This window comes from Euprymna scolopes, chromosome 45 (genome assembly GCF_053919585.1).
Source record: "Euprymna scolopes isolate OS-2025 chromosome 45, ASM5391958v1, whole genome shotgun sequence".
Taxonomy (NCBI): domain Eukaryota; kingdom Metazoa; phylum Mollusca; class Cephalopoda; order Sepiida; family Sepiolidae; genus Euprymna; species Euprymna scolopes.
The window spans coordinates 67,809,514-67,836,109 of NC_136526.1; the positions used below are offsets into that span (position 1 = coordinate 67,809,514).

Genomic DNA, 26,596 nt, shown 5'->3' on the forward strand with positions numbered 1-26,596 from the left:
TGTAATATTATTATTCAAATTTTATTTCATCTTCTAATTGTAATATTATTATTCAAATTTTATTTCATCTTCTTAATTGTAATATTATTATTCAAATTTTATTTCATCTTCTAATTGTAATATTATTATTCAAATTTTATTTCATCTTCTTAATTGTAATATTATTATTCAAATTTTATTTCATCTTCTAATTGTAATATTATTATTCAAATTTTATTTCATCTTCTTAATTGTAATATTATTATTCAAATTTTATTTCATCTTCTAATTGTAATATTATTAATCAAATTTTATTTCATCTTCTTAATTGTAATATTATTATTCAAATTTTATTTCATCTTCTAATTGTAATATTATTATTCAAATTTTATTTCATCTTCTAATTGTAATATTATTATTCAAATTTTATTTCATCTTCTAATTGTAATATTATTAATCAAATTTTATTTCATTTTCTTAATTGTAATATTATTATTCAAATTTTATTTCATCTTCTAATTGTAATATTATTATTCAAATTTTATTTCATCTTCTAATTGTAATATTATTATTCAAATTTTATTTCATCTTCTAATTGTAATATTATTATTCAAATTTTATTTCATCTTCTTAATTGTAATATTATTATTCAAATTTTATTTCATCTTCTGATTGTAATATTATTATTCAATTTTTATTTCATCTTCTTAATTGTAATATTATTATTCAAATTTTATTTCATCTACTAATTGTAATATTATTCTTCAAATTTTATTTCATCTTCTTAATTGTAATATTATTATTCAAATTTTATTTCATCTTCTAATTGTAATATTATTAATCAAATTTTATTTCATTTTCTTAATTGTAATATTATTATTCAAATTTTATTTCATCTTCTAATTGTAATATTATTATTCAAATTTTATTTCATCTTCTTAATTGTAATATTATTATTCAAATTTTATTTCATCTTCTTAATTGTTATATTATTATTCAAATTTTATTTCATCTTCTAATTGTAATATTATTATTAAATTTTTATTTCATCTTCTTAATTGTAATATTATTATTCAAATTTTATTTCATCTTCTTATTGTAATATTATTATTAAAATTTTATTTCATCTTCTTAATTGTAATATTATTATTCAAATTTTATTTCATCTTCTAATTGTAATATTATTATTCAAATTTTATTTCATCTTCTAATTGTAATATTATTATTCAATTTTTATTTCATCTTCTTAATTGTAATATTATTATTCAAATTTTATTTCATCTTCTTAATTGTAATATTATTATTCAGATTTTATTTCATCTTCTTATTGTAATATTATTATTCAAATTTTATTTCATCTTCTAATTGTAATATTATTATTCAAATTTTATTTCATCTTCTTAATTGTAATATTATTATTCAATTTTTATTTCATCTTCTTAATTGTAATATTATTATTCAATTTTTATTTCATCTTCTTAATTGTAATATTATTATTCAAATTTTATTTCATTTTCTTAATTGTAATATTATCATTCAATTTTTATTTCATCTTCTAATTGTAATATTATTATTCAAATTTTATTTCATCTTCTTAATTGTAATATTATTATTCAATTTTTATTTCATCTTCTTAATTGTAATATTATTATTCAAATTTTATTTCATCTTTTTAATTGTAATATTATTATTCAAATTTTATTTCATCTTCTTAATTGTAATATTATTATTCAATTTTTATTTCATCTTCTAATTGTAATATTATTATTCAAATTTTATTTCATCTTCTTAATTGTAATATTATTATTCAAATTTTATTTCATCTTCTTAATTGTAATATTATTATTCAATTTTTATTTCATCTTCTTAATTGTAATATTATTATTCAAATTTTATTTCATCTTCTTAATTGTAATATTATTATTCAAATTTTATTTCATCTTCTTAATTGTAATATTATTATTCAAATTTTATTTCATCTTCTTAATTGTAATATTATTATTCAATTTTTATTTCATCTTCTAATTGTAATATTATTATTCAAATTTTATTTCATCTTCTAATTGTAATATTATTATTCAAATTTTATTTCATCTTCTAATTGTAATATTATTATTCAAATTTTATTTCATCTTCTTATTGTAATATTATTATTCAAATTTTCTTTCATCTTTTTATTGTAATATTATTCAAATTTTATTTCATCTTCTTATTGTAATATTATTATTCAAATTTTATTTCATCTTCTTAATTGTAATATTATTATTCAAATTTTATTTCATCTTCTTAATTGTAATATTATTATTCAAATTTTATTTCATCTTCTTAATTGTAATATTATTATTCAAATTTTATTTCATCTTCTTTTTGTAATATTATTATTCAAATTTTATTTCATCTTCTTAATTGTAATATTATTATTCAAATTTTATTTCATCTTCTTAATTGTAATATTATTATTCAAATTTTATTTCATCTTCTTAATTGTAATATTATTATTCAAATTTTATTTCATCTTCTTAATTGTAATATTATTATTCAAATTTTATTTCATCTTCTTATTGTAATATTATTATTCAAATTTTATTTCATCTTCTTAATTGTAATATTATTATTCAAATTTTATTTCATCTTCTAATTGTAATATTATTATTCAAATTTTATTTCATCTTCTTATTGTAATATTATTATTCAAATTTTATTTCATCTTCTTAATTGTAATATTATTATTCAAATTTTATTTCATCTTCTAATTGTAATATTATTATTCAAATTTTATTTCATCTTCTTAATTGTAATATTATCATTCAAATTTTATTTCATCTTCTTAATTGTAATATTATTATTCAAATTTTATTTCATCTTCTAATTGTAATATTATTATTCAAATTTTATTTCATCTTCTTAATTGTAATATTATTATTATTCAAATTTTATTTCATCTTCTAATTGTAATATTATTATTCAAATTTTATTTCATCTTCTTATTGTAATATTATTATTCAAATTTTATTTCATCTTCTTTTTGTAATATTATTATTCAAATTTTATTTCATCTTCTTATTGTAATATTATCATTCAGATTTTATTTCATCTTCTAATTGTAATATTATTATTCAAATTTTATTTCATCTTCTTAATTGTAATATTATTATTCAAATTTTATTTCATCTTCTTAATTGTAATATTATTAATCAAATTTTATTTCATCTTCTAATTGTAATATTATTATTCAAATTTTATTTCATCTTCTTAATTGTAATATTATTAATCAAATTTTATTTCATCTTCTTAATTGTAATATTATTAATCAAATTTTATTTCATCTTCTTATTGTAATATTATCATTCAGATTTTATTTCATCTTCTAATTGTAATATTATTAATCAAATTTTATTTCATCTTCTTAATTGTAATATTATTAATCAAATTTTATTTCATCTTCTTAATTGTAATATTATTATTCAAATTTTATTTCATCTTCTAATTGTAATATTATTATTCAAATTTTATTTCATCTTCTTAATTGTAATATTATTATTCAAATTTTATTTCATCTTCTTAATTGTAATATTATTAATCAAATTTTATTTCATCTTCTAATTGTAATATTATTATTTAAATTTTATTTCATCTTCTTAATTGTAATATTATTATTCAAATTTTATTTCATCTTCTTATTGTAATATTATTATTCAAATTTTATTTCATCTTCTAATTGTAATATTATTATTCAAATTTTATTTCATCTTCTTAATTGTAATATTATTAATCAAATTTTATTTCATCTTCTTAATTGTAATATTATTATTCAAATCTTATTTCATCTTGAATTTCTTCATTACAGCCGTTTCGTTAATGGGATGGCAATTTTATGATTTTATGTGTTCATAAAAAATTCCTGATTCCCACCAACTCGTCAGATGTTTTTTCTATTTGATGTTGCCAACAAAAAGTTGATTTTGTACATGATAAACCTAGTGTTTGGGGAAAAGAAAATCCATCTCAACGTTGTTACAAGTCGGCCATCTTGGGTGCCATGCTAACCAAAATTTCTGTTTTAAACCTTAATTTCGTATTTTTTATTTTTTGCTTTAATTTTCACTTTTTCCTATTGTTTATTCTTTCCTATATATTTATAATTTTATTTCTACATTTATATATATATATATATATATATATATATATATATATATATATATATATATATATATATATATATATATATATATATATATCCTTTTGATATACAATGGGTGTAAAAACAATTGAAATGAAGAAAAGAGGAAGCCAACTTACGATATCTACAGCGTTATTCTTTCGTCTTTGTCTTGGAGACGCAGTCCGAGAAGAATCGGTTGAAGAATGTTTTGAACGACTCAAAGACGGTGACCGGTTATGGCCTGGTGCAGAATCTGTCAGAAACAAAATACTTCAGAGATGAGTGAGAACACAGATGTTTTTTTATGGAGATCGCTCTAGATAGAGCATAGAACCACTTAATATAAGAAGAAAAAACAGAACAAAAAGTTTTTAAGGTACTTATGACGCAGAAAACAGCAATTCTTTCTTCTTTGTCAGAAATGTCACTCATTTAATCATTACGGATTAAAGGATCAAATAAAATAAAATAAAATCAAATAAAATAAAATCAAATCAAAGTCCACTTCATATACTCCTAAAAGTCAAAAGGGGCGGCTAAACAGGATGAGTTCGTTGAGAAAATTGGGATTTTTTTAATCTCGATTCATGCAATGTTCATTTAACTCTGAATACTTTTTGATCCCCCCTCTAATTTTTTTAATCGTATTTTTACGAACCTACTGGTGCTAAAGTGCTATAAATTATCGTCTATGTGCTATACTGGTCCGATATAGCCGTAAAAGTTAACGAAAAGTTAACAATGGTCATGTTCAAATTCAATTTAATTTTAAGTGAAAAGAGTGGCTGGTTACTTTTAATGCATCTAAAACCAAGCGTCTATCTTTACATCATTAACGTTCTGATCCCCATCTGGCATCAATTGAAATGAATGGCTCTCGTCTTGGGGAAGACTCATGTTTTGACAAGCTTCTGGGCTTGACCTTTACTCCTGATCTGAAATGGAACACGTACATCAAATATGTTGCCAAAGCCACTGGAAAAAATGGTAGGATCCTTCTATCGATCCAGTAGATATCTCACTGCTGATGCAATTCTCTCTATATATAAGAGCCAAGTTCGTCCAAGGATGGAGGACTGCTGCCACATCTGGGTAGGAGCTGTTAGAAAAGACTTATCCTGCCTTGATAGAGTTCAAAATAGACTTTGTCCTTTCTTCTTCCCTGCAACCTCTATCTCACAGAAGAGATGTTGCGAGTTTGTCTTTGCTGTATCGTTATTTTCATGCCCAAGTGCTCGACTGAACTTCAATCTATGCCCCCCCCTCGCCAAATTTTCACAAGAAACACTCGTCTAGCCGAAAACACTATATATAATCCCACCCACTCTTTATCTGTGCCTAAACCTAAATGTAGATTCCATGAACAAAGCTTCTTTCTTGCATGCCTATGGAATTGTCTTCCATTTTCCTGCTTTCCAGCTGACTACAATATGGTTGTCTTCAAGTCCAACGTAAACAAGTTCTTGATGAGCCGTTCCACTTAGTTAACAAATTTACCGAATTGCCATTACTAACGATTACTATATTGTCCAACTGACTACTGTACACTCTTTAACTCTTATCCTCAAGTGGCCTCTGTGCCTTGATAAGTGGCGATGCCTTTGTAAAAAAAAAGTTAACGATGGTCATGTTTAAATCCAATTTCATTTTGCATGCTATTGAATTACCACTTACCAAGGCTAAATACCACTCAAGGATAATGAGATTGTCAGTTTGATGAACAGTATGATCAGATGCTTGTAATCTTATTAAGTTTCAGCTTGTGTTTTTCAATCGTAGGTGTGTCCCTTTTCTTTCTGAAATTCTTATTATGGATGGCTTTCGATGAGAATTTGACTCTAAAACTTATTGATCTTTCTTTTCCATCAAATCTTTCTTGGAGTTCAAATATATATATATATATATATATATATATATATATATATATATATATATATATATATATATATTCAATTTTTAGCCCAAACAAGGCACACTGCCACTTTGAAGTGGGGGGCTACTATTAGAGACATAAGTTGCAGGGATATTATGAAGGGAGTTGAGCAGCAAGATGTCTGTTCACATTACATTTGAACTTCTGCATGTCAGTACAGTTGGGAAAGCAGAATCCCTGACGAAATTGTCTGTGATATGGGTATATATGCTGATGACACCACACTCTATAACCGACACGACAGGAAAACAAATGAACACATATCTAGAGAAATGGCAGAAACATTAGAGGACGACCTCCAATCCGTAGTGGAATGGGGACAAAAATGGATGGTCACATTCAATGCTGCCAAGACTAAACTTGTTTCCTCCAATAACTACAAGAAACCTTCTCTAACACCAATAGCAATGGGCAAAGACTCTTAATCTGAAAGTACATTTTTCAAACTGCTTGGCCGAACGTTCACAAGACACATGAGTTGGAAGAATTATATTGAGAGTATTGCCAGGACCGCTGCGAAAAAGATAGGTTCTCTCTACCATGCTAGAAAGCTAATAACGCCTAGAAGTATCCTGTATCTTTCTAAGGCCACCATTCGCCCATGTATGGAGTATTGTTGTCATATTTCGGTTGGTGCATCTGCTACTAGTCTCTCACTCCTAGACAGGGTTCAAAAGAGACTCGCCAACCTGATAGGTTCTGAACTGGCATCTAAGCTTCAGCCTCTGTCCCATCGACGAAATAGTGCACCCCTTTGCCTGTTCTACAAGTATTTTAATGGTGAATGCTCTGACGAGCTGCAAGCACTTGTACCCCCTCGACGTAAATACACCTGACAAACCCGACAAGCAGCAAAATCCCACCCCTTCACAGTTGAGATCCCTAGATGTAATAGAGCCTTCTACTCCAGTAGTTTCTTCCCCAGAACCGCTGGAGTTTGGAATTCCCTTCCGAGTTCCTGCTTTCCCGACTGCACTGACATGCAGAAGTTCAAGTGTAACATGAACCAACATCTGCCTGCCCAACTCCCCACATAGTACCCCTGTAGCTTATGTCCCTGATAATAGCCATCTACATCAAAGTGGCAATGTGCCTTGTTTGAGGTGAAATTGTAATAAAAATTTAAAAAATATAACTTTTTCTCTTAATTTTGTTTATTTCCTTAAAAAGAATGGGATCGGTTTAAATTCGGATAACGAGCGATGAAGTGGTATAATTGCTTTATCTGAAAAAAAAAATGTTATTAATAGATTTTTTTTTTTTCGAATTTTTTATTTGTTTGTGAACTGTGTAACTGTCGTGTCCGACATCTGGCACGGCCTATCAGTGCAGTTGCGGCGTGAACGGGTTATATTCTTGACGTAAGATATACAGGCAAACCATTTTTACGCGTAAATTCTGGCCTTTAGGCCGAGATCACAGTGTAGTATCTGTTCTTCTGATGCTACACTTCAATTTCTTGTTCTCTGTCAGTGGAGAAGTCCTTCACGACTGAGACAATTTTTAATTTTTGTTCCTTTTCTTCACGTTAAAAAACGACCCTGGTGTCTAACTCTGTCTCGTGGGAAGGCATTGTAAATAGGAACGATTTTTTCGCGTAACGATGCAAAAGACATATCTTACCTTCTCTGTAGCCGCATTTTAGATTCAGTTTCTTAAGAAGGGTTGAATCAAATGATTTTTGTCCAATCAATTTCTTTTCTGAAAGAAAACAAAAGAAAACGGTAATAAATGAAAAAAATCGGTAGTTTCTTTTTATACCGAAAAAACAATTTGTTATGATACCAAGCAAAATGTTCGATTTTTAGGAAGAAAAAGAAAAGCTAGTATTAAAGATGGGAAGGGGTGTCAGCGCTTTAACTGGACTTATCTCCCTTTGGCATTTCTAAAATTCAAACAAATTTTTCTTTAAATCCAAGATGGCCGCCTTCAACGCGCTCTCATAAAAACGTGTTTTCCGCTGAAAAAAAACCAAACTACTTGATGAAATTAAGTGAATTTTTTTCAGAGAACTTCGTTCCATAACGGATAGATACAATTTAAACTTTTTCCGATATTTTAATTTTTTAATTTCTTGATTAAACTGTACAAGTACCGAAATATCTTGTGATTTTTAAAAACTTCATTTATAAACTGTGTTTTTTAAAACTCCATTCGTAGACTGTGTTAATGAAGAAACACAAAACAGATAAGGTAGAGTGAATCAGTTCCCTAACTAATAAAACTACAATGTGACACAAGGGCGTTTTAAGGGGGGGCAGCTCCTCTAAAAGAAGGGCAAAAAATTAAAATTTCATTCGTTAACATAGCTCCATTCTAGGGTGATACTCCGATTCTAACGTTTATTTAATCATTCGAGGCATTTGTGTGTGTGTGTGTGTGTGTGTGTGTGTGTGTGTGTGTGTGTAGAAATTTTTTTTTTTTTACAAGGAAGTCACCACTTATCAAGGTCCGGAGGTCACTCAGGGATAAGGGTTCTTGCGTGTACAGTAATCAATGGGATAATATTGTAGTAATCGCTAGTAATGGAGATCTAATAAAATGTCTTACTTAAGGAGGCGGTTTATCGGGAATTTGTTTATGTTGGACTTGAAGACATCCAAGTTGTAGTCAGGTGGGAAGCAGGCAAACGGAAGAGAGTTCCACAGTCGTGCACTTCTAAGAAAGAAGCTTTGTTCATGGAATCTACGTTTGGATTTAGGCACAGATAAAGAGTTGGGAAAATTACTGACAGTGGTTTCAGCTAGACGAGTGTTTTTCGTGAAAGATTGGCAAGGGGAGGACCAGAGATTGGAGCTCAGACGAACACTTCCCATAGAAATAACGATAAAACAACGACAGGCTCGCAACGTCCCTTCTGTGGGAGAGAGGTTGCAGCGAAGAGAAAAGGGCATCCCCACTAGGCTAGGAAGTCTATTTTGTACTCTGTCAAGGCAGGATAGGCTGTTTTTAGCAGCTCCTGCCCAGATATGGCAGCAGTATTCTATCCTTGGACGTACTTGGCTTTTATATAGATAGAGAATTGTTTTTGGTTTCAAAATACAGGGGGGTTGAAAAGTAATTCCCTATTTTGAAATACAAACAAGAAAAGAAAACATAATGCAGGGACTTTTATTTAAATTCAATATCGGCGGCTTCATTCGGAGAAGAATTCGTATCAACGGATGTGACAACAGTACTCCATCGTTGGACATACTTGGCTCTTATACAAGTAGAGAGTTGCATCAGCAGTGAGATATCTACTGGAGTGGTAGAAGGATCCCACCATTTTTACAGCGATCTTGGCCATGGATTTGATGCACGCGTTCCATCTCCGAACACGAATAAAGGTCAAACCCAGAAGCTTGTCAAAACATGGAGCCTCCGCAAGACGCGAACCATTCATTTTAATTGATGCCAGGCGGGGGTCAGAGCGTTGATGATGTAAAGATAGAAGCTTGGTTTTAGATCCATTAGAATTAACCAACCACCCCTTTCCCCGTTGCATCACGCGCTCAGAATCAGAGGAGAGTAAATCAGAGAGATATTGGTCATTTATAGCCTATGAAGTCTTGTCATACATGGTGGTGTCGTCAGTGTAAATGTCTACGACTGATCTTGGTGTAAACCAGGAAATTAAATACATAAAAAAAAAAAAATGCAAACGAAAACAATTTTTCCATTGAAATACATTTTATTCCATGATTGATGTTTTGTATTGTTGCGCTCTGTTTTGTGGCTGTAAGGAAGGGGAGACGTAGAAAAATAAACAGACAAAAATATTTGGGAAATGGTAAAGGAAGGAATGTTAAATAATGGGATCGGCTATATTGCTGGAATAAACAAGATTAAGAACTAACAAAAGCTCCCGGAAGATTCCAGATTCCCTAAAAGAGCAAGCGAGATAAGACGACCCAGATTATGACATATGACGTAATGTTGAACAAAGGAACAATAAATGCAATCGTAATAAAAATAAATGGTTTTGGGTTAGACAAAGACGAATGCTAAGAATCCGTCTGTCGCCGCTACCCCCACCTCTCTTTCCGCCGCTGCCACACTTTGGTTGTCGAATAAAGTCTGTTTATATAGACAAAATAATTTGTCATTTTATTTGATAAACACAGCATATTATAAAATAGAGGCGATTGATAAAAAAACAACTATACAGTGGCACGCATGGAAAAAAAACGCAGAGCTGACACTTATAAATACGTAGATTCCTCACAATGTTTATATATATATATATATATATATATATATATATATATATATATATATATAAATTAGTACAGTTAAAATATAATTAATCAATAAAATGATTATATGTAAAGTGAAATGGCGAAAAAGAAAAACAAACGTAACGAATAAATTAAAAAATACCTCCTATTTATGAAAATAAAAGGTTAATTAATTCTAATAAAATTGTAATAATTAATAGTAGTTTGTTTGAACGTAGAAATATGCTTAATAAAATTATTTATTCAGTGCAATGATTAGGTCGAATAACATAGATTTATATTATACGAAATATGTTAAATAGCATAAACAAATTCTAGGAATTAAAAATTAGTTTCGTATAAAAAATCCTAAATTCTAGATCTAACCACTGGCAACATTATCTAAGATAATAAATATAAACCGTTTATAAATAATAAATTAATATAAGTATAATATTAGATTATTAATATAAGTATTATATTAGATATTTTTAATGTTAATTATAATAATATGACCAAATTATATTAATGATTTTACTTCAAAAACCAAAGATGATGCAAATGATTTTTTCGGTGACCATGCCCATATTCCTTTTATTTTCTTATGAGTTCTTATTTTTCTGATGAGTCAAGGCGGAAAAGATTAAAATGATTGACATAATAATTATTTGGTTGTTTCTGCGCTACGAAAGACGTGATATCAAAAACTGAACATTTAAACAGTAAGATGAACAACATCTTGACATTTGGAATACAGACTTTTTGTCTTTATTTGTATATGCTCTCTAGTCATATTTAAATAAAGGGTGAAATATGAATTAATAAGCATGTTTTTCACAGTTCATCAGCGAGGCTACACTTAGCAACTACCTCAAGCCAGGTTTGAAACTCGGCCGCCTAGGCGACAGTCGACGCTACTAAGCGTTACGCTATTCAGCTGCTGAAAATATGATAATGTGAATTAACAATGTTTAACCATATTAACTATTTATAAATAATAAACTAAAAATATTTTTAGTGTTAATTATAACAGTATGACCATTTAGTGTGTGTATATATATATATATATATATATATATATATATATATATATATATATATATTTTACCGTCACTGGATTTTTTATCTTCCACTAGACTATCCATTCATGTTTAATCACCGTTTTCTTCACAATATTCCCTCTGCTTCATTTTTTTTGTTTTCAAGTAAGATCTTTGACTTACTTGTTGTTTCATCAAATACTTCTGCATGCAAAATCGATCCCGCATTTTGCTAATTCCTACCCTCTGATGAGAAGGAAAGTATTTCTTCGAAACTCCGTGGATTAAGGACTATCCATTTATCTAGTGTTTCCTTTTTAGATTAAATATGTTTTTAACTCTTTTTCAAAGTGTTTTTTAACATGTTTTATTAACTGTTTGCTTATATATATATATATATATATATATATATATATGTGTGTGTGTGTGTGTGTGTGTGTGTGTGTGTGCGCGTGTGTGTGTGTGTGTGTGTGTATGCATGTGTGTGTTGGATCATACATCCATACCTTTGATGTATATACAAAAAAGGTAATACGGAAAATTGAAAAATTATGTTGTTTTTAATAATGTCTGTTTGAATATACAGTGATGATCATATTTATTGGCACGGTAAAATAAAAGTTAAATTTTGTCTAATAAATTCTAAAAAAGGGATTAAATTAATAATCACGGGTTTCCAAACATTATTCTGAAGTATATATATATATATATATATATATATATATATATATATATATATATATATATATATATGCATGTATATATATATATATACATATATATGCATGTATATATACATATATATATATGCATGTATATATACATATATATATGCATGTATATATATATGCATGTACATATATATATGCATGTATATATATATATGCATGTATATATATATGCATGTATATATATATATATATGCATGTATATATATATATGCATGTATATATATATATATATATATATGCATGTATATATATGTACATATGCATGTATATATATATGCATGTATATATATATGCCTGTATATATATATATATATATATATATATATATATATATATATATATACAGGGTGACACCCTCCCAAAAAACGTGATATATCCATTATTTATTCACCGATTGCCCTTCTTTTATAGGGCATGGCAGAATCACACTAAGAAATTAGAGTTGGGACCCGTTTTTTGGGGTCACCCTATATATATATATATATATTTTTTTTTTTTAGGAAATATCTATATATATATATATATATATATATATATATATATATATATATATATATATGTGTGTGTGTGTGTGTGTGTGTGTGTGTGTGTGTGTGTGTAGTTTATTTGTTCTCCTTTATAGATTATTAAAATTTTGTATACCTTCTTTATAGGTTTATAATGGTTTCTTTGAAACTTTGAATAAATTTTCAATAATGAGATTTTTCTATTATATATATTATATTATATATAAATTTATACTCATATATATGTGTGTGTATATGTATACATATATATATGTATGTATACACACACATATACACACACACTCACACACACACACACACATATATATATACATATATATTATGAAATATGAAGTTTATATATAGTATGAAAACTTTTTGAACACGTACCGCCTTCGTCCAAATCAAAATCATCCCTTGAGTATTTCTCGCAGCCGTAGGCGATGAAAACCGTGTCATCAGCGAAGAAATCGGCCAACGTTTTTACCTGCGAAACAAAGGAAGAAATCTTCAATCTACGTAGAATTTATATCATTGAAATTTTAAAAAATTAATTTACGCATTGGTACGAGCTTCGAAAACCTGTTAGCGAGGCTAGACGAAGACAAATGTGTAGACACGTAAGGCAGACTCCGGGGAACCCTGAGACAAATAAATTTATATGTATAAAATATAAATTCTTGTCCTGTGGTTCCTCAGAATCACGAATGTAAAAAAAAAAAGTTTCAGATATGTATCAATGATCTATTGTGTTCGTATGATGGGCAGTGTCATAGCACCTAGAAGACAGATGACCTCCGGACGAATAAAAGCATGAAATTTTTTCCATATTCCTCCCCAGCTATGTAACATATATACCTTTGGCAACACGCTATCCAACAATAAGATGGCTGATTATTCATACTATGTAAATTATCTCATCTAGAGTGATATTTGCACAGAACAAGATAAGAGTCGTAATTCGCAAGTAATTCTATCCCATCATGATGTGCTTTCAATAAGTTTCCAGATTTTTTTCTCGTATGGGCACTTTTATTGATAGTGTACACATGAAACTCTAGTCTCCTTCGAAGTAATCTCCTTCGGCTGCAATGCACTTGTTATACCGTTTCAACAATTTCTAGAAGGCCCCATGGAAGTTCTCTTGTGTGAGCGTGTCAATGACCCTCGTCATGGTCTCTTTCATCTCCCCAATTGTTTCATGACGACAGCCTCTAAAGTTTTCCTTGAGCTTAGGGAATAACCAAATGTTACAGGGAGCAACGTCTGGACTATAGGGAAGGTGAGGAATTGTCTTGATGCCCATCTTGGTCAAATAATCGGTGACAAAGAGGGAGTTGTAGACTGATGCATTCATGAAAATCTTCCGCATTTTCAGTTCTTCGCTAATAATTATGTACAGTTCCCACACTGACATCAAACTGTGCACTTATTCTCTCTATAGACACACAACGGTCCTTATTCATGAAATTCTTTATTTGGCCAATAAACTCTGATGTTCTGACTTCCTTACTTCTCCTACACCTATCATCATCCCTTACAGACTTCTTACCTTTCTTGAATCTCTTATGCCATTCAAAAACTCGATTCATGCAAAGATGGAGTTTTGGACAGCACTTTTGGGGCAGATTTTGTGCGAATCTTCCGCATCCTCAATTCTTCACGAATAATTGTGTGTATAGTTCCCACACTGACATCAAACTGTGCACTTATTGTTTCTATAAACACACGTCTGTCTTTATCCATGAAATTCTTTATTTGGCCAATCAACTCTGGTGTTCTGACTTCCTTACTTCTCCTACACCTCTCATCATCCCACACAGACTTCCTACCTTTCTTGAATCTCTTATGCCATTCAAAAGCTCATGCTCGATTCATGCAAGACGGCCCAAAAGCAGTCTGAATCATTTCATATGTTTCTAACCCTAGCCCTAACCCTAACCCTGCCTCCTTGAATCTCTTATGCCACTCAAAAACTGATGCCCGATTCATACGTTTCTGTGGCATTTTATTCAAATTTAAAACATAATTTTATTGTATATCGTTCTTCTAAAGTGTCCCCACGTTCAAATTGCATTTTTGAAATTCACCAGCTGTGACAATTAGGCTTTAGTAGGATATATTCCACTTCCTGTTGTACCTGTTCATTTAAGCTGAAATCATAAAAATTGGCCACCAGTATGAGAACCTTCATCATCGTCTTAATTAGAAAAAGTATTTTTCTAATTAAGACGATGATATACATGCACACGCATTATATATATATATATATATAATTTAAAGGAGATTAGAATAATAGTCTAAAGAGCTAAGTGTATTTTAATGTAATAGTGAAATTACTAGTTTAATTAAAATACAGGAAATGCTCGTTGTAATTTAGATATATAATAAGCTCGATAGTTAAATGTCCTAGAGCTAATTCAATATTAAGTAATGTGATTTATAATTTAAAAGTTTTAAAATTTTTAAAATTTAAAAATCAAAATTTAATTAAATTAAAAATCAGTTTCATAAGAAGGAACAACAACAAAGTCAATTATCTGTACGATCGTTTCGGAAATCCGTGCTTTTTATTTGTGGTATACATGAAGTCACGTAGAATAATTATACATAGTTTTTTTGGTAAGCACGGTCTCCTCATCAGCAAATTTAGGAGGATTTTTATTGAATTGAAAAGACACCAAAAATAAACCTAGCATTAAAAGTAAGGCAGATGAATCTGAAAAATTGAAGTAAAAGGTTTGGATATAAAATTTATAAGAAAATTAATAAGGAAATTGGTATAGGTTAGAGATAGAAATGAGTAGAAAAAATATATATATTTTTGAATTTACATAATAAATTTGATTTAAAAATATATATATAATTACCTTTTGGTTTTCCTTTTTTTTTTGAAATCAGGAACTGTATTTAAAGTAGTCATTTAGATGTTTGCTATAGCTTTTTATTTTATTGAATGATGAATTTTAAAAGGGCGACGCTCGTGCAGTAAATTGTTTCCGTTAGCATATTTGATTTAGAGACGCTACAGTTAATATCTATAGAGAGAGAGTTTTTTTTTTTTTTTTTTTTTTTTTTTTTTTTTTTTTTTGCAAGTTTTTAAGGGGAGATAATTGTCATGGCTTTATTTATTGTTTGATTTACGAGTCTAAGGGCGGTAATTGGTTTAACTTAATTTATTAAAAAAAAAAAAAAAAAAAAAAAAAAAAAAAAAAATCTATTTTTACTAATGAGTAATTTTTAATGATTTAAGGTGGTTTATATTTATTAAATTTAAACCAACGTTTATGATTACACGATAGAAGCTCGTGTCTTGAATTTACTAGTTTGGTTGTGCTTTTTATATCTTCATATTTTAAAATTTTTACGGTTTCTTTTGTACATAATGTACAAAATTTATCTCCTGGTTTATATGATTTGCAAGTCTCAATTATTTGCCATTTTAAGTTGAAAGAAATATTGCTATTTTTTAGTTGCCAAATATAGTTGGATAGAGTAGTTTGGTTTGATAGAGAGTTATTTTTAAAAGAATGTTTGTGCGTTGAAATTCTATGTTTTATTGGGCCAGATGTGGAACCAATATATATTACCTCTTGATTATTATGATTATTTTCCGTTAGGTCTATTGTTGGATTATAATGTGGTGGGTTGGTTAATAATTGATCGGTAGATTGATTTAAGTTGGTGTCATTATTTAATTCGGTAGTTGAGTTATGGCTGTTGATAGGTTCTTGTATATTTGGAGTTTTTGATACTGTGCAGCTATAGATAACATTTTTAATTTTACATGAGCCTTGTAGGGGACATTTATTTTTTCTTCTACAGTTACAGTCCGATGTATTTTGTATAGTTGCATTTTGTAGTTTATTAATTTTATTATTATTAGAGCTAATTATTTTCTGATGAAGGTTAGGCATAGTAGAGTAAGAGACTTTAATTGTGTTCTTATTGAAAATCTTATTATATCTATGGGGGGCTTTAAAGTTCTTATCTAATATTTTAAAAAATTCTCTAGCTATGTTTGTTTCTAGGTTTTTGGAATACGGGGGGTTGAACCATAGGATCTCCTTGTGTCTATTCTTACGTTTGCGGGTTTTAGTTTGTTGTTTATTTATATTATTATCTAATATTTGTAGTTTGGTTTTATCTTTTTTTGTCTCCTGGTTATTTTTCTTAACTCGTATACGGGAAGACATTGCCATATTATATGTTATTACGCTTTTAATAGGTTTATTTTTAATGCAGTTTATGTTTCTATCATTTTCATTTATGAATTTAATTTGTGAATTATATCCAGAGTTTTTAAGGGCTTCATTATAGTATTTTTCATTTTTGGTAAATATTGATTTAGTAGAAGACAGTCTAGAAATTCTTAGAGCGATATTGGGAACTATTGATTTTAATATTGATTTAGGGTGGTTTGATTGATTGTGGACATATAGAAGTGATTGGTTAGGTTTATGGTATGGTTCAAAGGTAGAATTTTCAAGATTTAAGGTTATGTCTAAGAAATTAACAGTTTTTTTATTAGGGTCGATTTTTATACTAAGTCCATAATTTTTAAATAATTTATGTAGAGCTTTAATTGCATTTTCATAATTTTTATTAGTAGAATTCGTTATGAAAAGTGCATCATCTCTATATAGCCCTCCTTCAAGTTTGAATTGTTTATGGAGTATACAATATATTTCATTTAAAAGGAAAAGGCCAACTAGACTCGTAAATCAAATAATAAATAAAGCCATGACAATTATCTCCCCTTAAAAACTTGCAAAAAAAAAAAAAAAAAAAAAAAAAAAAAAAACTCTCTCTCTATAGATATTAACTGTAGCGTCTCTAAATCAAATACGCTAACGGAAACAATTTACTGCACGAGCGTCGCCCTTTTAAAATTCATCATTCAATAAAATAAAAAGCTATAGCAAACATCTAAATGACTACTTTAAATACAGTTCCTGATTTCAAAAAAAAAAAAAGGAAAACCAAAAGGTAATTATATATATATTTTTAAATCAAATTTATTATGTAAATTCAAAAATATATATATTTTTTCTACTCATTTCTATCTCTAACCTATACCAATTTCCTTATTAATTTTCTTATAAATTTTATATCCAAACCTTTTACTTCAATTTTTCAGATTCATCTGCCTTACTTTTAATGCTAGGTTTATTTTTGGTGTCTTTTCAATTCAATAAAAATCCTCCTAAATTTGCTGATGAGGAGACCGTGCTTACCAAAAAAACTATGTATAATTATTCTACGTGACTTCATGTATACCACAAATAAAAAGCACGGATTTCCGAAACGATCGTACAGATAATTGACTTTGTTGTTGTTCCTTCTTATGAAACTGATTTTTAATTTAATTAAATTTTGATTTTTAAATTTTAAAAATTTTAAAACTTTTAAATTATAAATCACATTACTTAATATATATATATATATATATATATATATATATATATATATATATATATATATATATATTTTTTTTCTAATTAAGCCGATGATGAAGGTTCTCATACTGGATTTCTCTCTTTTTACTATTAGGTCCCATTTGACTGGGGACAGACTTCTCTTTGGGCTACTGCACTGGCCGGAAAAAAATAATTTTCATTATTTCAGCTGTTTTGAAAAATTTCTAATCGGATTATATGCATCATCACGCTGGACTTATTTTGGTATACATTCTCTCTAAAGAACGATTTTGCATTTTGGATCAGCTTGAGAGAAGTTTCATGCGATATGAAACATTATGCGCGGTTTGTTTTTATATATAGTTTTTACATATCCAACATTTTTTTTACTTTTTTATTTGACAATTTATAACTACAATAAATTACGGTTTCACTTAATGCCTTAACTATCAAATTCTAACATTCCTACAAATATAATTTGCTGATTTCTTTATGTCCTCTGATGAGAAGAATAACAAGAATAGCATTCTTTGAAACTCCGCGGAACAATGACTTTGTAAATTGTTTGTTAGAGTATTCAGTCGAACAATGAATTTTAATTGTAAAGTTCAACTTACAGTTTTAATTTTCTTATATATATATATATATATATATATATATATATATATACATATATATATATATTTATATACATATATATATATATATATATATATATATATATACTTTTTTATTTATTTTTACATAAGCAGTAATATGTTGCGACACAGTCATGAGCATATTTCGGTCAGCTAGTTTTTGTAACTAAAGACCTATTCAGGCGAAGCAGCCTATACAAAATCAACTTTGCTTTCGTATACGCTGCATCGCCTGTACTGGTAACTAGCTGACCGAAACATGCTTATGACTGTGTAGCCACATATTACTGCTTATGTAAAAACAAATAAAAAGCATACCTTGCCCTGCTTCGATATTGAGCACTCTTGTATTAACCTCGTTAAACTTCATTGGTTTCTTAATCTCAGGAAAACAATGACCTCAGAGAATTTAATAATTTAATAATTATTATAGTGTATACATACATCTATATATATATATATATATATATGTATATATATATATATATATATATATATATATATATATATATATAAGTGAAATTGTCTGTGTGTGTACATTTCCCTACCAAACTACTCTGTCAATTTTAAGTCTACACGCTCGAGATTTAACATAACGGGTATTGAGATTTGGGAAAATCTTTTCAATCGGTTTTCGGCCAGACATTTGGCTGCCAATGGGGTCAAAGCTACACTTGTCCGCCAATTTGGGGTCTAAACACTTGAAATTTTAGATGTAGGTTACCTGGACATGAGTCAAACCTTTTAATATCTCTCTCTCTCTCTCTATATATATATATATATATATATACATATATATATATATATATATATATATATATATATATATATATATATATATACATATGCACATAAAGTTATGGACAGCACCTAGGGCCCAGCAAAGCCGGACTGAACTGCTAGTATATATATATATATAGAGAGAGAGATAGATCTCTCGATCTCTCTCTCACTATATATATATATATATATATATATATATATATATATATATATATATATATAAACCCACCGGCTACATGACGCAGAGATACAAGAAAGTACTCCCTACAGAAAACAAAAGAAACTAAAAGCAGATAACTCTAAATCTACAGAACAAGAGATATCCTTAAAAAATACGGTCAAGAGAAAAACAGTCATAACACACGACCATCATGCGCTGCCAATCATAATATCTGTTATCTACAACTTCGACTTCTTGACAAAAAGTGTAATAACCAGACTGCAACAAATTGCGCGTTTTCTTACGAATAATGATTGATGCTGGTTATTCTTTCTCAGCTTCCATAGAAATATCCCACCATCTTCCCTCTAAAAGAAGATGATTACATCTTTATCATTTAGTTTTTTTTTTGTTTGTTTTATTTCGTTTTGTCTGATCGAAGCGAATTATTTTCGTCTTGGCGTCTTTGCAGTCGCAGTTTAGATGCGACTAGTTCATTTTGGAAAGGAAAACATATTAGCGCCTATTATGCCTACATTATTAACGAAATCATTATATGAGGTCAGCTTAGAGCAAAGCAATAATACCATGTATATATATATATATATATATATATATATATATATATATATATACATATATATATATATATGTTATATATATATGTGTGTGTGTAGTTGTATTAATATGTATATATATGTATATATATATGTATATATATGTATATATATATGTATATATATATACATATATATATGTATATATATATGTATATATATACATATATATATATATATATATATATATATATATATATATATATATATATATATATATATATATATATATATAAAACTTTGATAGGCTGATTGAGTCACAGGAGACGCTGGTAATTGCCAATGGACTAATCTGAGGCGCAGAATTCCATTGTCTCTTAAGACAGACCGCACGCGCGCACACACACACACATGCATATATATATATATTGAGAAATTTAAAAAAATGTTTATAAATGCGTAAGAACATAAACATGTCCGTCTGTACGCTCTCCTCTCTGTAATAATTTAAAATAAAATCACAAACGAGTTTGTACATCAAAGAATTAGAAATTTATCAAAAAAAAAAAAAAAAAAGGATTGACGATGCATACTTGTCCATATAAAAAGAAAAAGGTAACTTAATAATCAGAGTTGAATAAATTTATAATAATGTTTCAAGAGAAAATTGTCTTGTGTGTTTCTTTTCTTTGACAAAATTTGTTCAAAAGTTCTCATTGGCAAACGATAAGTATTCGTTGAAAGATTTTTTTTGTTGGAAGTCTTGCACAACTGGGAACAACATTTCAGTTAAATAGCGCATTCTTTTTTTAAGGGAAATCTTGCACGAATAAGAACAAATTTTCAAAAACTGTTATTAATTGAAAGAGTTTCTGCAAATCTTGGGCAAATCTCGGGCTCGATTCGTTTCTTCTTTTTTCTTCTTGTTTTTTCTCAAGTAATAGATAATACAATATTACTTGATACGCTGATGATTAGAATAATAATATCATATAAATATTCTTATAAAGACTTTCTCCTTTTCTTTAGTAAACAATTATAATTTCTGGCTTGTAAACGTTAGATTAAATATACGAAGACATATTTTTTATTTATTCTTTTTATTCATTTATAGTTTGAATAAAAGAATTTTAATTCACTAACACTTTTAAATAATTAGCCATTCTGACTAAAATATGGAATATTTTCCGATTTTATCAATAAATGTACATTTGATTTTTTCTCTGCATATAAAACTATATTATTACTGTTATTATTAAAAAATATAAAACTATTGTTAAATAATGGCATTTTCACAATCCTTTTCATTAAATAAATTAGTTATTATTTGGGCTTTTATCCAAATATAACTCAAATAATGACTTTTCGTCACAAATTCTTTATATATATATATATATATATATATATATATATATATATATATATGTATGTATATATATATATATAACTACTTCGTTTATTCACATAAATTTAATATACGAAAGTATAGATTTATGCGTAAACTTTAAGTATTTACTTCAAAAGTGCTCAATACGTAGGTAGAGCTAGTTAGTGATTTATAAAATATATATGGCGATTAAGCTACACTGGATATTCTGCGTTTCATCCGACTATAGGATTCGTCAGCGCATAAGCCTGACGAATTCTATAGTCGGATGAAACGCAGAATATCCAGTGTAGCTTAATCGCCATATATATTTTATAAATCACTATATATATATATATATATATATATATATATATATATATATATATATATATATTCGTATGCCTGTCTGTTTGTTTGTTTGTTTGTCCACAATTCGATTAATATACATAAAACGTTCCTTATTTCACTCTTTCATTTATGTCTATGTATAGTATGATTCTTGCAAACTATACACTTAAGAGATCATCTCATGTGCATATTACATCAAGAAAAATCGATTTTATTAAAAGCGCTATCTTAGTTAATGTTTATAGCGAAAAAATTGTTTTAAGTGTTCTATTTAAAATCGTTATTTAATAAATTTTAAACAATAATTATATTGATAACATTTAATTTATTTTGAATTATTATTCCAGCATCGATTTTTTAAAAAACTTTTTTTTTTAGAGTTCTTTGCCCCTGGAAACATCGGAACATGGATAGTTTGTTTGTTTAAATAGACTATTCATCAAATAAAATAATTTGTTAATCTTAATAAGTTTCTAGCTTGAAAAAAATAATTCTGTGTAGATAGAAAAATGTTTGGCTTTCATTGTTTTTTTTTTTAAATATTCAAACATTCAATGTTTGCTTTTATTATTCTTGAAACAGAAATCGGTAAATTTTCACGTCGTTTAACACCAAAAATAAATAAATAAATAAAAATCTACTGCCCCTCCTCTTGATTCCACAATGTTTTTCTTTTCTCACGTTAATCTCATTGATTACAAACTTAACTTTCTAATAAAAAAAAAAAGGTAAATTTTTACGATCTGCCCCAGCGTCGTTTAACCCCTAAAAAAAAAAAAAAAAAAAAAATGAAGATCTACTTTTTTGATGTCGGGGGAGGATTACATTAAAAACATAAAATGACGAAAAATTTCGTTTACTTGATTTTGGAATTAATTTTTGGTAGATCTTCATTTTTTTTAAGGGCTTCTATCTACTTGGCTATTTTTAAAAAATTTTGTTTTTGTTTTGGCGATCGCACAGGCATTCGCAGCTATTTTTATTGAAACAAAAGTTGTAATGATTTATTTTTTAATTTATTTGGGGAGGGAGTTTTCTTTCCCGTGCTCAATATCCGGAAAATAGTTTCTTCTCTTTGTATCCCTTCTCCGAAATATCTGGTGGGGAGGGCATCAGGTATTTCATTTTTCGGCGATTACATTTACATGTTTTCATACGTTCTTTTATTTTTGGAATTGTTGTGGGGGTTTCCATGTTACCTATGATGAAGATAATTAATATAGCAGGTGTGTTCCAAATGGAACTTCATGTCAACCCAGGCAACGCCGGGTACCCATGCTAGTATATATATATATATATATATATATATATATATATATATATATATATATATATATACGTAGAAATACCTTTGCCATGATAATTACCCCAAACATCAAATATGCAGGGAATAATATAACCACCAATACAACACATTTATTTAAACCTTATTAATATAATAATACATATCCACCAAAATAACTACTAACCCAACCATAAGTACGCCTTATATGTCACATAGTGCTGAGTTTGGTAGTTGGCTAATAAGATTACTTTTGCTTTTCACCTTAAATTCATCCATTTCTCTGTTCGTTTTTAGTGGGAATAGAGTCATCTTTTCATTATTAAAATGTAACCTAGTTTTAATATATATATATATATATATATATATATATATATATATATATATATATATATATTCACCCGACACGTATTTAAGCAATTAAGCGAAGCTCCCTATTAGTGTGTTTGTAAACAAATTGATGGTTTGAGCACTGCGTGACGGGCAAGTTGCTAATTTAATAGACACTTGGGAGAAATATTTACAGGCACAAATTCGTAGTTAGAGCTACCGACTATCAACACGACGGTTGTAGGGGAAAGGTGTATATCTAGCCGCACTGATGAGTTGTGTTACAATCAATGGCTCCCCCCCCCTGATTTTCTGCAGAGCGTTATCGGAAGCGGTGAAAAACCAAATCAGTTCCTTATGATGTTTGAAATCTTTATTTTGAGTTCAATAATTTCATTTATCATTTTGATTTACATAATTTTGTTTTATACCTTCAGAAACAAATATTTATGATATAAATTTAAATAAAAAAAAACTTTTTATTTTTTAAATAATAATAAAAAAAAATGATTGAAATTGTAACAGTTACAGAGAACTATTTTTTCTAGTGAATTAATGGCTCTCCCCTGAGTTCTTCGGCCACAGGCTGACCTATCAGTTAACAGGGCGCATTGATTCATCTGCTCCCTAAAACGACTTGAGGGAACGTCAGTCAGTCAGCAGGACAGACCTTCGGCCCAGCAACACCTCTTCTCTCGTCCCCTGACCACTGCTATAAGCTGGGGGCAACACAGTACTGATTGACCGATGGCTCAAAAAGAACTTTCTGTTCCTTCTTCATTTTTTTGGTGTTCGAGCTGTCAGTTCCTGCTACCAATAAATATTCTAAATTGTTATTGTTAAAAAGAAGTTTGTTGTTCTTTTGTACTGTGTTATTTAAATATATTTTATTAGAAAGGTAAAACAATTACCTTTCCTAAAAGTCCCAAACAAGTCCGTCCTTTCTTTTATTTTCCCCTAATTTGGAAAGTTCATTTTGAACTTCTATCGTCAAAAGAAGAAGAAGAAGAAGAAGAAGAAGAAGAAGAAGAAGAAGAAGAAGAAGAAGAAGAAGAAGAAGAAAACGTCTTTTTGTTGTTTTGTTCGCGGCAGTTTTTCGGCCAACGATGAAAGATAACGGTGGTTGTCTTAAATTAGTAGCAGCCAAGCTAATCCATTCTTTTTTGGCGCGCAGAAAAATGGGGGAGAAGGAGGAAGCCTTTTCTTCTGAAAATAATTCTTTGCAGTTGAAGCCAAAAGAATCGATGCTATTAACCGGCGTCTACGTGCCAATCAATTGTCTTTCGCGGTTAGATCGATCAATTGTCGGCGATCACTCGAACTATTTTCAACGTGACGGCGTTGTAGATCAATATATAACAGGATATATATATATATATATATATATATATATATATATATATATATATATATATATATATATATACGTGTGTGTTTGTGCGTGTGTGTGTGCGTGTGTGTGCGCGCAGATCATCATATAATGATTAGATCTCTCTGACAGACGTTAAAAAACATTTAAAAATAAATATTTAAATTTCAACAGTATTTCTCGCGGTTAACGTTGGCCGAATGGATTAGGTCTTTGCTGATGAAGCCAGAAATGGATTCCGTTGCCGGGTTCGAATCTATCGACCGGTGTTAATCGTGACGCCCTTCACTGTTGATTTCCGAAAGCATGAAACACTAGTCTCTGTAGGTATTTAATAATTATTATAGTATATATATATATATATATATATATATATATATATATATATATATATATATATATATATATATATATGTATATATATATATGTATAACTATATATATATGTATATATATGTATATATATATAGATATATGTATATATATATGTATATATATATATATATATATATATATATATATTAGCAATACTGGTGATTTTCGTCTTATATATATGTATGTATATATATGTATGTATATATATATATTAGCTATACTGGTGATTTTGGTCTTATATATATGTATGTATATATATGTATGTATATATATATATATATTAGCAATACTGGTGATTTTGGTCTTATATATATGTATGTATATATATGTATGTATATATATATATTAGCTATACTGGTGATTTTGGTCTTATTTAAGATACAAGTATCAGGGACAAAAAACAAAATATTAACATCAAGGAGAGTTTGGTGAACTTTCATGTTCCTGTTGGCAGTAGTGAATCCGTAGCGTCTGATCGCAAACAGATGAGGGCACTGATATATAGGGGCGCAAAGCACTTTGAGGCAGCCAAGATAGACCGAGCGAAGCTCGAGAGAGCATGTAGGAAACACCAAACCTTGTCACTCAATCATGATGTGTGACCGGGCTCTATTGTCCAATGCAGGTCTTGTTAATCGCATGAATGATACACGATGATACAGGTTTCATTGCTGTTGGTTTCATCCAAACCAATGACCATCATCTTGAGGGTGTGCAAGTAGCTGGGAGGGCTGAGAAGTCACCTTCGAGCACATGGAGGTTCAATGACCGAGTGTTTTGAATTCGTTCGACAAGACGTCACATTCTTCGTCATATATATATAAAATATAAAGCTGTGTGTGTGTGTGTGGGTGTGGGTGTGGGTGTGGTCACGAATAGGCTCCTATATGGTTGACTATTTTAAAAAACTGATTACATATAATGATAGAGGATGTATCGAGATATAGGAATGGGTATGTTTGATCTGGCAGAACACTGGTTCATTAAAATTGTGGGGGTCTGCGTTCGCGCCTGGTCTACAAAGTATGGAAATAAAAAATGTAAAAATTAAAATAAAAACGTTTACAAGTGTTTTTGATATAGATGTACATAATGATACTTTGATAAGTATGTTTTAACTTAAATAGGGATGGTATAATAAAATTGTGGGGTCTGCGTTCGCGCCTGGCCTCCATAGAATGGAAATAGGCACAAACTTTAATAAAGACTTTTCATATCTATCTGCGTAAGTATACTTTGATAATTATGTTTCAATTTGAAGAAATATGGTATAATAAAGTTATGGGGTGTTCGTTCGCACCTGACCTCCATAGAATGGAAATATGTCACAAAGTTTAACAAGGTTTTTTAATATAGATCCACAGAATATTGTGATAAGTGTTTCAGTGTGAACAGGTATGGTATAATAAATTATG

At 28.6% G+C, this 26,596-nt stretch overlaps 1 protein-coding gene across 2 annotated transcripts in view; it reads right to left on the bottom strand.

The window, feature by feature from the left end:
* Positions 1-26,596, bottom strand: part of LOC145269873 (serine/threonine-protein kinase DCLK2-like) — a 107,011-nt gene that overhangs the window by 50,516 nt on the left and 29,899 nt on the right. For both annotated transcript variants that reach the window (XM_080125619.1, XM_080125618.1), the window contains exons 3-5: positions 12,941-13,037; positions 7,698-7,775; positions 4,279-4,394 (exon numbers count right to left, since the gene is read on the bottom strand). In XM_080125619.1, the coding sequence (XP_079981745.1) occupies positions 4,279-4,394; positions 7,698-7,775; positions 12,941-13,037 (291 nt within the window). The remainder of the gene's footprint in view (positions 1-4,278; positions 4,395-7,697; positions 7,776-12,940; positions 13,038-26,596) is intronic.